Raw genomic sequence first — 16,070 nt, forward strand, 5'->3', positions numbered from 1 at the left:
ACTGTAGAGAAGAGCAGCTCACCTGTACCGCACAGCAGCTCACCTGTACCACAGAGCAGGTCATCTGTACCGCAGAGAAGAGCAGCTCATCTGTACCACAGGGCAGAGCAGCTCACCTGTACAGCAGAGCAGCTCACCTGTACCACAAAGTAGATCAGCTCACCTGTACAGCAGAGCAGCTCACCTGTACCACAAAGTAGATCAGCTCATCTGTACCACAGAGAAGCTCACCTGTACCGTAGAGAAGATCAGCTCATCTGTACCTCAGAGAAGAGCAGATCATCTGTACCTCAGAGAAGAGCAGTTCATCTGTACCGCAGAGAAGAGCAGCTCATCTGTACTGTAGAGAAGAGCAGCTCACCTGTACCACAGAGAAGAGCAGCTCATCTGTACTATGGAGAAGAGCAGCTCACCTGTACCGCACAGCAGCTCACCTGTACCACAGAGCAGGTCATCTGTACCGCAGAGAAGAGCAGCTCATCTGTACCGCAGAGAAGAGCAGCTCATCTGTACCATAGAGTAGAGCGGCTCACCTGTACTGCAGAGTAGCTCACATGTACCACAGAGCAGCTCACCTGTACCACAGAGCAGCTCACCTGTACCGCAGAGAAGAGCAGCTCATCTGTACCACAGAGAAGAGCAGCTCATCTGTACCACAGAGCAGAGCAGCTGACCTGTACCGCAGAGCAGCTCACCTGTACCACAGAGCAGCTCACCTGTACCACAGAGCATCTCACCTGTACCGCAGAGAAGAGCAGCTCATCTGTACTGCAGAGAAGAGCTGCTCACCTGTACCACAGAGCAGAGCAGCTCACCTGTACCGCAGAGCAGAGCAGCTCACCTGTACCGCAGAGCAGCTCACCTGTAACACAGAGAAGAGCAGCTCACCTGTACCGCAGATCAGCTCACCTGTACCACACAGCAGCTCACCTGTAACACAGAGAAGAGCGGCTCACCTGTACAGCAGAGCAGCTCACCTGTACCACAGAGCAGCTCACCTGTACCACAGAGCAGCTCACCTGTACCGCAGAGAAGAGCAGCTCATCTGTACTGCAGAGAAGAGCAGCTCACCTGTACCACAGAGCAGAGCAGCTGACCTGTAACATAGAGAAGAGCAGCTCACCTGTACCACAGAGAAGAGCAGCTCATCTGTACCACAGAGAAGAGCAGCTCATCTGTACCACAGAGAAGAGCAGCTCATCTGTACCACAGAGCAGAGCAGCTGACCTGTACCGCAGAGCAGCTCACCTGTACCACAGAGCAGCTCATCTGTACCGCAGAGAAGAGCAGCTCACCTGTACCGCAGAGCAGCTCACCTGTACCGCAGAGCAGCTCACCTGTACCGCAGAGAAGAGCAGCTCATCTGTACCACAGAGCAGAGCAGCTCACCTGTACCGCACAGCAGCTTACCTGTAACACAGAGAAGAGCAGCTCACCTGTACCGCAGATCAGCTCACCTGTACCACAGAGCAACTCACCTGTAACACAGAGAAGAGCGGCTCACCTGTACAGCAGAGCAGCTCACCTGTACCACAGAGCAGCTCACCTGTACCACAGAGCAGCGCAGCTCACCTGTACCGCAGAGCAGCTCACCTGTACCGCATAGCAGCTCACCTGTACCGCAGAGAAGAGCAGCTCATCTGTACCGCAGAGCAGAGCAGCTCACCTGTACCACATAGCAGAGCAGCTCACCTGTACCACAGAGAAGAGCAGTGCATGTGTACCACAGAGCAGCTCACCTGTACCACAGAGAAGAGCAGCTCACCTGTACCACAGAGCAGCTCATCTATACCACAGAGAAGAGCAGCTCACCTGTATCACAGAGCAGAACAGCTCACCTGTACCACAGAGCAACTCACCAGTACCACAGAGCAGAGCAGCTCACCTGTACCACAGAGAAGAGCAGCTCACCTGTACCGCAGAACAGCTCACCTGTACCACAGAGAAGAGCAGCTCACCTGTACCGCAGAGCAGCTCAACTGTACCACAGAGAAGGGCAGCTCACCTGTACCACAGAGCAGCTCACCTGACCCACAGAAGAGCTCCCCTGCACCACAGAAGAGCTCACCTAGGTCACACAGGAGAGCTCACTTGGGCTCCCGGATAGCACACAAGGCCATATGAGAGCTCACCTGTACTACACAGCAGCTCACCTGAGCCGCAGAAGACCTCACCTGGGCTGTATGAGATCTCACCCAGGTTCCCGAAGGACGAACATGGGCCACAGAAGAGATCACCCAGCCACCGAAGAGCTCACCAGGGCCACACAGAAGAGCTCACTAGGGCCCAGGAAAGCTCACCTGGTCCACATAAGCACTCATATGGGCACATGAGAGCAGGGCACGAGTCGGGGGTACACAGCATCCATTCACTGTTTTCACAGGGTAGAAGCCGTCCACCCTGCCAAAAAGTAGGGCCCCACAGTAATATGTTGAACTTGTCCCAGTGTCATTTTCAGACACCGGGACATGTTCAGCAGCTCCTGTATCTTGTCTGCTTTCATTCCCAGCAGCAACGTGCAGGCAGCGATGGGGCTTTTTTTTCACCTCCAGCTGTGCCAAAGATAAAGGCAGACATTAAGGGGCCATCCATCAGGTGTCCTTTGGATCAAGTATCCTGACTGGAGGCGGCCTGGAACCTCACACTTAAATGCAAATGCATCGGAAACAAAAGCACACAGGTTCTCTCTTCACAGGTACTTAAGAGAGGCATGCTTTTGACTTTGTTCAGCCCGTGTATATGAGACATGCATGCACTGTATGAATGTCAGATGTGTTGGTCTGTCCCAGTATTGACACAAATAACAATGAAATAGCACTATTTTATTTCCTTTGTAACATGATGTGCTTTGCAGGAGACACCTTAACCTTCTATACTACTTTGATTCGAATATGGGACTACACAAAACATAAATCTCTCCAACAAATGCGTTAACCTCCAGAGTTATCTCACCATTATTATTTCCCTAAGATTTACCGGACACCTCTGCAGCAGATGCCTTAACCCCATAAAATATTTTAAAATCCAGACTTTGCAATCAATTAAGCAAAGCAGATCTACTCCCATGCTGCTCCTTGTTACCAATTTCGTTGTGGCAGGGTTTAAAAAAATCTTAGGGGCTTATTTTCAAACCTCTTGCGCCACCGGTACATCAATTCTTCCCACATTAAAAGTAACGCACCAGTGGCACAAGGGGCTTGCAAATAAGCCCTTTGATAGGCCCAGAGTTTGCATCGGGATTGCGCCTCTTTTTTGGCACAACCCTGACGTCAAATCTCATTTGTTAAATTTCCTAATGCGCTAACTAATGATATACCTGATAAACATGTGTGAGGTCTTAATATCTGATGTCACTTCTTGTAATGTCACTTTCAGTGAGTTCACTTCCTGTGATGCCACGTGCAATGACACGAGTCGTGACGTCATGCGCTGTGATGACATGCGTCATGATGCCACTTGCATACTGCCTAACTTGGTTAGTCCCCCCAGTTCTTTTTATAGGACTTGTGCCCTGCATGAGAAGTGATCTGGGCTGCAGCAAAGCACATTGAAGACTCCTGGAGAGCAGACCCAGACTCCAAACACGCTTCAAGAGAGCGTGCCAGGCCCACATGAGGACTCTTCTTGTCTCAGGAATAGCTCACTAGGACCACAGGCAAGCTCACATAGGCCACAGAAGAGCTCACTAAGGCCTCCCGAGAGCTTACCTGGGCTTACTGAAGGAGAGGGTAAAGGCAGCCATTTTCCCTATTGTTTATGTTATCTTGGATCCTAGTAAGAAGGACTTTCTGATGTTGCTGGTTCCTAGAGACAACGAGCAAACAGCAGATCATCCCTAAATCCTGACGTCTCTTCTTTCTACCAATCTCCCACTTATGGATAGACAGCAAGGGCACAGAGAGCAGGGTCTTGGAAAGCTGCAGTCAAGTGAGCTGTGGTTTACTGAAAACCCCAGAGAACCAAGTGTGGAGCGTTCCTTGAGAAGAATCACCCATGACGTGAGTGTACAGGGAAACCAAAAGTGAAACTGAAAGCGATAAAATATCAGGTACATGAGGACCATTGCACACAGGAAAGTCAAGTAGGGGAAGAGAAAGGGGTGTGATGTGAGCTTCTGAAAGGCACCTGCAGAGAAGAACAGGGAGTGAGCCATTCTAGGCAGAGATACAATGGACATAGACATGCACACTTAGGACTTAGAAAGAGTCGTGTGATGGAGCCTGTTACGAGTCTGAGCTTGGAGACCCACGATGACGTCATCGAAGCGTGGTAGGGATTGGAAGTGTGTGCTGACAAGACAAAGTCAAGGAATGGTGGAAGGTAGACACCACATATGTAGAAATGACCATTTATGACAAACAGGTCACAGACCTGAGCAGCTGGAAGACCCCAGACAACGATAGCCTTCACAGACGAAAGGGACAGACAAACCACAGGACAGGAGACCACAGCAGGACAGGACATCCCAGCAGGACAGGAGACCACAGCAGGACAGGAGACCACAGAACGACAGGAGACCACAGCAGGACAGGAGACCACAGAACGACAGGAGACCACAGCAGGACAGGAGACCACAGCAGGACAGGAGACCACAGCAGGACAGGAGACCACAGAACGACAGGAGACCACAGAACGACAGGAGACCACAGAACGATATGAGACCACAGCAGGACAGGAGATCACAGCAGGACAGGAGACCACAGCAGGACAGGAGACCACAGAAGGACAGGAGACCACAGAACGATAGGAGACCACAGCAGGACAGGAGATCACAGCAGGACAGGAGACCACAGAAGGACAGGAGACCACAGCAGGACAGGAGACCACAGCAGGACAGGAGACCACAGCAGGACAGGAAACCACAGCAGGACAGGGGACCACAGCAGGACAGGGGACCACAGCAGGACAAGAGACCACAGCAGGACAAGAGACAACAGCAGGACAAGAGACGACAGCAGGACAAGAGACGACAGCAGGACATCAGTCCTGAAAGGGCATCTTACCTCTGCCAGGGCAGCTGATGAAGTAGTCCCGTGAGTCCAGCGGGTACCCTCGGTGCACATCGCCCGTCACGGGGTTGAAGCGGGTGAAGTTCACTCCCTGGAAGCAGTAGTGCTTCTCCAGCCAGTGCACAGCAGCTGTGCAGTTCTGGACAGACGGCCAGTATCGCACCTTGAGGGCGGAGGGCTGGCCCAAGTCATAGGTGTAAACAGCGTCTCCTACACAGAAGAACATGAGAGAGTTCTAGCTCACAAGACACAGCACTATGATTGACAAACACCCTCATCACCCTCATCCAGGTTCAGAAGACACAGACCCATGATTGACAGTTAATCACCTTGATCTAAGTTCACAAGACACAGCGCTATGAGTAACAATCACCCTGATCCTGGTTCACAAGACACAGCGCTACGATTGACAATCAATCACCCTGATCCTAGCTCACAAGACACAGCGCTATGATTGACGTCACCTTGATCCTAGCTCACAAGACACAGCGCTATGATTGACATCACCCTCATCACCCTGATCCTGGTTCACAAGACACAGGGCTGTGATTGATGTCACCCTGATCCTGGTTCACAAGACACAGCACTGTGATTGACGTCACCCTCATCACCCTGATCCTAGTTCCTAAGGCACAGCACTGTGATTGACAATCAATCACCCTGATCCTGGTTCACAAGACACAGCGCTATGATTGACAATCAATCACCCTGATCCTGGTTCACAAGACACTGCACTGTGATTGACGTCACCCTCATCACCCTGATCCTAGTTCCTAAGGCACAGCGCTGTGATTGACAATCAATCACCCTGATCCTGGTTCACAAGACACAGCGCTGTGATTGACAATCAATCACCCTGATCCTGGTTCACAAGACAGAGCGCTCTGACTGACAAACACCATGATCACTATGATCCTGGTTCAGAAGACATAGACCCATGAGGCCAACAGATTAGTAGCGTTTGGGCACATTAGGAAGGGCACTTCTCCAAGACTGGCATCGCTGCACCACCAGCTCTACTCCAGCCATGGTCCAAGTCAACTGGCAGTGTCCACATCCTATGGCCATCAGAACTCTCGTCGCTGGTGCTCGGGCTGTCTCGGCAAGCCATGTCCAGTAATATTTAGAGTGCAAAGCACTGAGGTGAACATAGTTTGCAGGGCAAAGAGACCACGTTTGAAATGAAAGAACTGCTATTGTAGAGTCTTCTGGGGTTCTCGGAGCCTGCCCTGCCCTGGGGGACACCTGTGAGGGCTGACATTAGACACACGTTGTGAGAAAGTGGCTCTGTATATACTGTTCCCAAATAGGTACAGTGTGTACAGAGTCCACAGTCCCCAGAGGTTTGGCAGAGATTAAAGTTAGATATAACCTTACTCTCTAAAGTGGTAGCTTGGTCGAGCAGTAAGACAGTATCAGAGGACAGTGTAAAGCATTTGTTGTACACACTCAGTCAGCAAATGGTCTCACACACTCAAGAACTGAACTCTAGGCCAATGGTTTATATAAAAAATATATGGTTGTTTTATTTTAGAACCCACAATAGGTATAAAAATATACTTTCTCATAATGAGATGCTTTAGTTATATACTTTTGCAATATGCAATTGACTTTTGCAGGTAATAGTTACAGGTTGTTGCAATAGGCAACACAATTTCAAACACAATAGTACATTGAGCTCAATGGGGGTTTTAAGTTATTTGCAATAGATTACTTTCAGGATTACTTTTCTAACTCCAGGACTGGATCCTAGATTCAGTCCTGGGACAGTTCTTGGAAACAAGTGAGTAAAGCCGACTTAGTTAATTCTGTGATTTTTAGGCAATATTTAGCTATTTTAAAAGATGACACTTAGAAGACATTTCATAGAAAATAGTCAATGATTCCCTATGGGAGAAAATTCAAGTTACAGGTATAGTATGTTCTTGTTACTTTTGTAATCCAGTACTGGGCACATAGGCTCAGTACACGGACCTCTATCTAAAACAGGTAAGCAATTAAGTTTTCACAGTTGGTACGATTTTTAAAGAATATTTGTATACATTGCAAAAATCGACAGAAGAAATTTCACAGAAAAACAGTCAATGATTTCCTATGGAAGAAAATTGGGTTAATGGTAAGTACGGTTGTGAGTACTTTTCAGGGTCAGTGCTGGGCACCAAGATCCAGCACTGGGATCTCTCCTAATAGCAGGTGAGTATTTTCGTTTTCGTTACTCGGTTGATTTTAGGTGAATATTTTAAGTTTTAGAAACTCCACACAGAAGAAATTTAAGAGAAAATCAGTCAATGTTACCCAATGGAAGAAAAGTGAGTTATCGGCTTTTGGGTAAGTACTCGACTGGCAGAGTTAAGGTTCTGGGCATAGACTCAGGGGTCTCCCAGGGTCAGGTAGGTATAGTTGGTACACCCTAAGCGGCACAGGGGCAGCCGGGTGCAGAGGTAGTTTGGCCCAATGTTATCCTATGGGAGGCAGGGGGGCCTTGGTTGGTGGCTGCTGACTAGAAGGCCACGCGGCTGTGGGAGCTGGGCTCCTGGTCACTTGCTCAGGTCAAATGGGGAAGTAGGTAGGAGTAGAAGTTACACTGCCAGGGCCACTCGGGCGGCTGGGTGGAGGGTGCTTTTGAGCCTTCGGGCGCTCAATGGTTTTCAATGGGAAAGCTCCAGGATGAACAAAGGCTGCAAACTCGGGGACGAAGATTCTTCAGGTGCCACCACCACTTCGAGAGGTAAGTTGGGTAGTTGGAGGATAGGTAGGTACCCAGGAGTTGGGCACAGGGGGCCGCAGGGTGCCAGGGTGCCTTTTGATGTCGGGAAATCTTACCCTCTGTTGATCGCAGTTTGGGGGGTACCTGGTTCTGAGGCTGCAGGTGTCGTCAGGAGCGTTGAGGTGAGTCCTTGGGTGCGGAATTTGGGGTCACAGTCACCGGGGGGACGTCCTCAGGGTCTTTGTTCACTCCAGCACAGGCCAGGCTTGGCGGGTGCAGAGTTCGCGGTTCCGGGCTGATGCCAGGGGTTAGAACTTGCTTTGAGCAGAGCCACTTCTCATGGGAGTCCCAGATGCTCAGAGTCACAAGGTAGCCAGGTCCTCCGGGGTTTGTGAGGTTGTTGGCCACAAGAGGTGCCGGGATGTAGCAGGAGCAGGTTCGAGGGTGTCTTCCTCTTCTCAGCAGCTGCACGGCAGGTCTTCTTTCTTCTTGCTCTTCTTTGCTTTTTCGGAATCTGGAATCTGGGCCAGAAGGTTCAGGGTGCCTCTAAATACTAGATTTAGGGGTGTTACAGGTAGGTAAAGGGCAGGGACCAATGGGTCCCTGCCCTGGGGTGGGTACACCCCCTATCCTGCCACTCTCCTGTGGGAGGGGGGCAGTAGCCTAGTCCTGATTGGACAGGGCCTCCCATCTTCAAGATGGCAAGCGCCCTGAGATGTGCTTCACCTCACCTCCCCCACCTGAGGGGTGGGGTTGGCAGGCTGACTCATCCCCTGTCCTTATTTGGGGTTTCCGGCCAGTCTTCCCGCCAGAGTGGGGGTTAGAACCGGTGGGGGCCAGTTTGCTGGGTACCGCAAGTGGCCTGGAGAAGCTTCCCCCTGCCCATCCTGGGGGAGGAGGCCTAGCACCTCGCCCAGGATGTGCATTGTTGCAGGCCCAGGAGAGCGGGGGCTCTCCACCCAGAGGTCCAGCAACATGTCTGCTGTGTGGCAGCCTAGGCAGCCTCTCAGACAAGACGTGGATTGTAGGTTTAGGTTTCAGGGGGCATCTCTAAGATGCCCTCTGTAGTGCATTTTACATTAAATCCCACACTGGCATCAGTGTGGGCTTAATGTGCTGAGAAGTTTGATATCAAACTTGTCAGCCTTCAGTGTAGCCATTATGGTGCTGTGGAGATCGTAATGACAACCTCCCAGCACCATATACTCTTAATAGCATCACTGCACTTACAGTGCACAGGAATGGCCCTGGGTACTGTAGGGGCACAGGGCTCATGCACCTGTGTCCTCACCACTGGCATAGGGCACCCAGCTAGAGGGGTGGCTGATGTGTGCCGGGGCAGTGGGTTTGTGGGCATGGCACACAGGGATGTGTGCCATGTCGACTCTGTGTTTAGTTCTGCACCAGGACACTCAGCCTGCAAAGGCAGTGAGTGTGTGTCAGGGTACAGGGCCCCTAAGGGTTGCACAATAAGTCCTGCAGCCCTTAGGGGTCTTCTCTGGTCACAATGCCCTGGGTACCTAGGGTACCATTTACCAGGGGCTGACATGTGGCCAGAGATGCCAATTGGGTTTAGGCTTTAGTACAGTTTTTAGGGAAGGAACACAGGCCCTGGGTACCTGATTGGTAGGGACCAGGGGCACACCAAGGAAAAGTGCATTAGGTATCAGGCAAAAAGTGTGGGGGTGACTGCAACAGAAACCCACTTCCTTACACACGTGGACAGTATTTGAAGAGCGAAGGCACAGAACCCCTCGTGCAAACCTAGTATTTGTAAAAGTCACTCTTGCAATCTTCTTCTGAACGCTTTGATTGGATCCATTGCGATGGCCTTTGCGCGGTGAGGGACCAGGGTCTTCCACTTCACTTTCCTTCAGAGACGTCCAGAATCTTCTGCAGCAACTACAGCGGACACTCTGAGATGCTCACTGGGTGGGCTGATCTTCAATGAAGCGCTACGCCCCGACCATCAGAGATCCCTCGATACAGCCATAGATGCTGCCGCTTCTCCAGGCCTAGGGTATGGCGCAGAGTGGTGGACTTCCACGGTGTCAGGGAACCATGCTGGAATCCAGAGTCCGGCCCATCTCATCTCTTCTGTCCCTTCCTTGGGCCGCTATTGAATACCAATCACTGGAATACTGACTTCAGATCAGCCAATCAGGTTGCTCAGAATGCAGATGTGTTTTGTTTGTATAGGCTTTTTTTACCACAAAGTGAGCTCTTGCCCTTCAGGGCGCACGCCTGCATGTTTGAGGCTTCTAAGTAAAACAAGGGCTGATAACCAGCGTTATTGGCTGGCTCTGTGGTCACTAATGCTGCTGGAAGCCTACACTTGGAAAGTCATCCCCAGGTCGCCGAAAGCATTGAAATAATAAGGGATGCAACTGGCATACTGGGCCCTAAAGAAATAATAATTAGCATTAACCATCACTTCACCTGGCTCCCTCTTCTTCTGTGGAGCTGCTCATCTGTTGTGCCTCAGAGAGGGGGCTGAGGGTCTGTGTGAAAGCACAGACCGAGAAAAGGCAGAGTAAAAAAAGTCAGACTCAAACATCTCAGCTCAGGGACATCTTAAGGATTTTGGGTGCCCTGAGCCAAACGCATTTTGGGGGCCCCTGTTTGGAACAGCTTTGAATTTATGGTCCAATTTCATCTCTTTTATGTTCTCTTTGGCCAGGTCACTGACAGTGCACAGGCACACTGGCCCAAATTCTAAATGTGTTTACATGTAATATTCAGGGATAGTGTTGTGTGTTTTCGATATTGTAACACAGCAGCAGCTCACTAATATCATTGCAAATAACCTCTGTGACCCCCTTTCCATTACTCATATGTGAGGCCCTGTTTTGATCTGAAAGAATCTTTTTTGTGGATGTTGCAAGAAACTTAATTCCCCTGCACATCAGGTACACTTCTTGTTGGCAGCATTTTTATCAACCTATGAGTATATATAAATGATGGAATTTATATAAAATGACTTAGTACTCATCATACAACATTGCCCTGGTGTTACTTTCTTTGTGAGTTCCGTATCATTTGAATTGCCCTAAGATTGAAAGCTGTGAATACTTAACCTTTCAAGAATTGTAATTTGTAAATAACTTATCAGGATAAGAAATAGTTGTTCGCACCCGACAGAACCATTGTTTTGTTTATATTTAACTTAATGAAAGGCGAGGCCTATTGCATTTTTAGGTCTCGCCTGAGCAAGCGCTTTAGCGCTGCTCAGGCGAGAGCTTTAGTAAACGGGGGATTTGGAAGTGCAAACTATTGCTTTTCAAGCCTCCAAATACAGTGCATGTGCGCCGGGCGCGCGCACCATTTGTCAGCCTGCCGATTCACTTTCGCGGCCGCTTTGATGTTCTCAGTGAGCCGCGCGGCCACTGAGAACATCAATGCGGCCGCGAAAGTGCTCACCATTTGCCACCCCCTCCCTTGGCGGCTTAGTAACAAACCAAACAAGCATTGGCATAGCCAATAGGTCTCGCCTTTGGGACCTTATAAGTGTTTAGCCATGCAACAGTTGCATAACTAAACACTGATAAGGTCCCAAAAGCGAGACCTATTGGCTATGCCAATGCTTGTTATTAATGCGTGTTGTTCCTCCGGTGGCAATGGCGGAAAGGTTACTCTGCGCCTCATCCCAGCGTCCTCTGAAAACGGCTTCTCGCAGAGCTCGGCTCAGTGAGTGTTCAGTCCCTCAGGCGCATGCGCTGCTCTTCAGCAGTCGGGAGCACAACTTATGCTGAACGGAGCTAGCAGCGGCCTTTCATGTCAGCAAAGATCAGTAGATGCAACACAGGGAGGGGGTCTTCTGGGTTAAGAGGTCTGTGGATCGTATGTCAGTCACTCTGTGCTGCCGAGGAGGTCTCGTGGCCCAACCCGACCAGGAGAGGAGAGCTTTGCAATCCACCGGTGCGATGTGAAGGAACTGTTTACTCTGGGCTTCCCCTCTGAACTTCGCAGGGCACTGCAAACCCTGGCGTAGAAGTGAGCGAGGACAGTCAGTGAAAGCAGGATGCTTTAGTCTTCAAGTCTGTAAGGCGCCACAGCCAAACGTCTGAACATGAATAGCGCTACAAAGTGTCCCCATGACAAGTCAGCGCCTTACAACATAAATAAGGAAAATGCTAGTGGTCAGGAGAAGTGCAGCCGGGCCCCCTTTCCGCGGCCCCTCCCTACCCAACACAACACTCGCTGAAACGTAATAAAAAAATATAGTGCTCGCGGTCCCGAAAATGAAAGCGGACCGCGCATGTAACTTACCAAAAATAACAAATATAGTGCTTACTTTAAAAAAATAACAAATATAGTGCTCGCGGTCCCGAAAATGAAAGCGGACCGCGCATGTGACTTCCAAAAAATAACAAATATAGTGCTTACCGAGTAATTGAAGGAGGCCGTGTCCCTCTGCAAGTAAGAGATCCAATCCCGGTGGGCATGGCCTAAAGCGGACAGGGTGGTAACCAGGTGGGAATAAAAACCCTCTATTGCAATCACCGAAGTATGTTTAGCATAATTAATGACGAGAAACTACGCACACCAATGAAACTTGCAGGCGGAGCGGACACACGACTTCGGGAACCGTATTGATTCCAAGAAGCCCTCGCATGGCGAGGGCAGCGCATGTGCGCTGCTAACGCTAAGCGAGACCTAAAAATGTGAAGCCCCTTTGAATGCAGCCTGGCTCCCCTCCACCTCTGTCAGAACCGGGTTTATTCACGTTCCCATCTCCAGTGCTGGCGTATCTGAGAACAAGCGCTTGGAAGTTTCTGAAGGCGCACGCTTATTTAGTGAAACATTCATCCTTAATAAATATTCTGGCAGTCGATGTCCTTAAGTGCACACTTCTGCAACCTATAGCCTGTTTTGAGGTGCTGGTGTGTGAACACGAATCCATCACTTTGTGGTGCACCAGATGTGCATAGTAACATAACACATCGGTAGGGACGCACCGCACCATGAACGTGTCAGCCTCGTGCTCAATGTGACTCTCCTCCCCTTGAGCCCACAGTCTCTGGACTGAAGTGGGGTACCCCAGCATAGCCACTGGAATGAAGCCTAGGTCTGCTCTGTGCTGACCTTGAGGTGACTGACCTGTGGTTAGCGTCTCCCTCCTGACCCCCCTCCCACACCAGCCCAAGCCCCCCCCTACCTTTGAAGAAGAGGACACTGTCAGCTTTGCACTCTCCGGCGGGGCACTCCACCACCGAGTCCAGGTGGGTGGGCACCCCCGGGAACTCTTCACTGATGGGCTTCGGGTAGCCGGGCACCAGCTGGTTGTCACGATAGGCCCAAGTCTTGTCACCCTGGAAGTGCATTAAAGAAGGATTAAACACATGAACCTAGGATTAAACATGGCTACTACAGTTCTTTCCTGCTTAAAAAACGCCCCCCTACCTCCCCGATGAGGCCCTGGTGTGGGAAGATGTTCTTGCTGTTACCACTATTTTTTGTTTGTTGACAAAAAGGCGAATGACCGCTAGAGGATGGTTAATGTGGCCCGAGAGCACACTGAGTGTCAGGGGTGAGCAGGGAAACAAGGGGTTTGAGCTGTTTTTCTTTGGATTACTTGGGTTGTCAGACAGAATGCCTCTGTTTCAGCCTCTTGCTAGATGCAGATGAACACGGAGTTCACCCTGAGCTGTCCTGCAGTAGGAAGGATCTTGGCGCCTGTGGTGAGAAGCGCGCAGAGGGTGTAATATATGGCGCATCCAACGCTTTAAATGGTCCGGTACTGTCCGGTACGGAGTACCGGCACTTTTTTATGTTTTTTATTTTGGGAGGGAGAGTACCGGCACTTCGCGAGAGAAATGTAATATTTTTAATTGGAGAGGACCGGCACTTCTCAGTAACAAGTAGGTACTCTTGTGCAGAGTACCTGCACTTCTATTTTTCAATTTCAAGCACTGGGCACATCATGTCACTGGTCTGCCACGTACCTTGAACAGGAACATTCTCTCGTGCGCCTCCGGCTTGTTCTTGTGGTGAATTCGGAAAGCGGCGTCGATGGGGGCCTCGATTTCAGGCCACGTGTTGTTGATGAGCTCCGCGGGGCCCCTGTATCCCTTCCACACAAACTCATCTGTAAGAGAACGGAAGTCAGAGGAACGCCGGAGGATATAGGTACCCAATGAACACAGGTGAGCGAGACCACCGGGTAATGCGCGGAGGCACCCCCCGAACTCAGATGTCTAGATCACAACAACCTCAGTACGATGTACCAAGCACCCCTGATGATTGTCAAATGAGATTTATTCGAGAATTATTCCGCTTTTCTATCAAAGAGTTGTAACACACACCGACAGCTTCATTCTGAGTACTGTGATATCAAGTGTAGCCTCTTTCATTAAAATTACAAGTACTCACTGTGCCGTGAGGTTAGTCTATGTCACAGAATCTTACTTTGGCAGTCATAAGCGGGGCATAATGTTCCAAAATGTTTTTGTGACCATTGTCATACACTCTGTTACACCCAGCACACTATTCTGCCCACACACATTCCCACAGGTAGGGGCCGGAGAAAGGGTTTTCCTGCAAAAACTGGGAATTAGCATTAGCAGCAACCTCCTGAGGCGGAAAGCCGGGAGTTTTATCTAGAATCATTTTAAAAATTGTTTGTTTGTTTCGAGCTTGCCTGAACCTCTCTCCCCCTCTGGGCCTACCTGCAGTTCCCGCACAGCGTCTCCATCGCTGCCTCGGGTCTGCATTCGCTCCTGACATCACTTCCTGGAACTCCCCGGGAACTCCCCAGGACACACCCACGAGCGCTGGGCACGCCCTCTCCCTTCCTCCTTCTGCCTATAAACAATGTGCCTCCAGCGGACGCGCAGCGGACGAGCGCAGCGGGCGCGCCGATGGCGCGCCAAAGGCGCGCCTAAGGCAAGCCCGTCTGCGCCCGTCCGCGTCCGACTGGGGCTCGGGGCTAGTCACTCTGCCCTTCCTATCCTTGCAACTCAATATTCCTCTGCGGATATTCTCAAACTGCACGCCGCCTGGCCGCTGGCCCCCGCTACATGTTCACAGCTCAACCTCTTGGGGTTAGCTTGTACTCGTCGCTCCTTTCCCGAGTTAGCTGCTCGTTCACACGCCATCGTCCCTTCTATCTCTCCTCACCCTCCCTCCCGGCGTCCGCTTCGTAATCTGGAACTCAAAGTATGTTACCTCAATACTCGCTCATTAGCAAAGCATCAGATTGAAATTTTCCACCTTCTCGACACCGACAGCCCCGACATTTTATTTCTCACCGAAACCTGGTTGCATGACGGCTCCTCCCCTGACGTTCTGGCCGCCATCCCTCTTGGCTACTATATCATTCAAAGCAATCGGGCCTCCGGCAAACCTGGAGGTGGCGTAGCTGCCATCATTAAACATCCTCTCAGGTTTTCTGTCATTACCACCTCTTGCATCCCCCAGGTTGACTGTCTTGTCGTTAGACTAGATTCTTCTGCACCCCCCCTCATTTGCGTCTTAGTTTACCGTCCCCCACAACCTATGCCAGACTTTCCATCCCTGTTTGGAGATCTTCTCTCCCAGATAACTATTAATAACTCCAAAATTCTTGTCCTCGGGGACTTCAACTATTGGCCCCTGGACGAGAAGGAAAGCGCCTGTTCGGCAGCCTTCTCTGAGCTATTGCACAGCCTTAATTGCTGCCAACATGTTAATGCTGCCACTCATACCAGTGGACATATCCTTGACCAGGTCTGGTCCTCCAATCTTGTGATATCGGCCCTTCTCATCTCGCCATGTGCCTGGTCCGACCATTTCTCTATTGTTTTTTCCCTCAAAATCCTTTCTCCCCCTAGTAATTCCCTTGATTCTAACCACTCAGCCCGTAACTGGAACAAAGCGGACATCGACCACTTCTTTCATTTACTTAGGACCTCCATCCCCTTGGAATCCGACTCTGTGGACACCCATGCTCAGAACCTAAACCTCTGGCTCGAGTCGGCCAGTGACGTGGTCGCTCCCCTCAAACGGATCAAACTTAGACGTCTCCACGACGCACAAAAATGGTTCTCTGAGGACCTAAAAGCCCTAAAACTCGGCCTTAGGCAAGCCGAGCGCCAGTGGCGTAAAAATTACTCCCCCGTAGCAAGGGCAGAGTTCTTGTCCCTTCTTAAAGGCTATAAAGCCGCCATTGCGTCCGCAAAAACTTCACACTTCTCCAATAAAATCATGGAGTCAGCCAATAAAGCTAAAAACATCTTTGCGATCGTCGAGGAACTATCCCATCCTGACAGAGTGTCCATTAAACCCTTCCCTTCCCAGACGCTCTGCGATTCCCTCAACCACTTCTTCATTGAGAAGGTTGCAAAAATTAAAAACGGTATCCAGGCACCGCCCAT

At 50.4% G+C, this 16,070-nt stretch overlaps 1 protein-coding gene across 2 annotated transcripts in view; it reads right to left on the reverse strand.

The window, feature by feature from the left end:
• Window positions 1-16,070, reverse strand: part of HPX (hemopexin) — a 58,973-nt gene that overhangs the window by 16,886 nt on the left and 26,017 nt on the right. For both annotated transcript variants that reach the window (XM_085623530.1, XM_085623529.1), the window contains 3 exons: window positions 13,662-13,804; window positions 12,875-13,028; window positions 5,004-5,219 (listed from right to left, as the gene is read on the reverse strand). In XM_085623530.1, the coding sequence (XP_085479656.1) occupies window positions 5,004-5,219; window positions 12,875-13,028; window positions 13,662-13,804 (513 nt within the window). The remainder of the gene's footprint in view (window positions 1-5,003; window positions 5,220-12,874; window positions 13,029-13,661; window positions 13,805-16,070) is intronic.

The sequence above is a fragment of the Triturus cristatus genome, chromosome 8 (assembly GCF_964204655.1).
Source record: "Triturus cristatus chromosome 8, aTriCri1.1, whole genome shotgun sequence".
In the NCBI taxonomy this organism is placed as follows: Eukaryota; Metazoa; Chordata; class Amphibia; order Caudata; family Salamandridae; genus Triturus; species Triturus cristatus.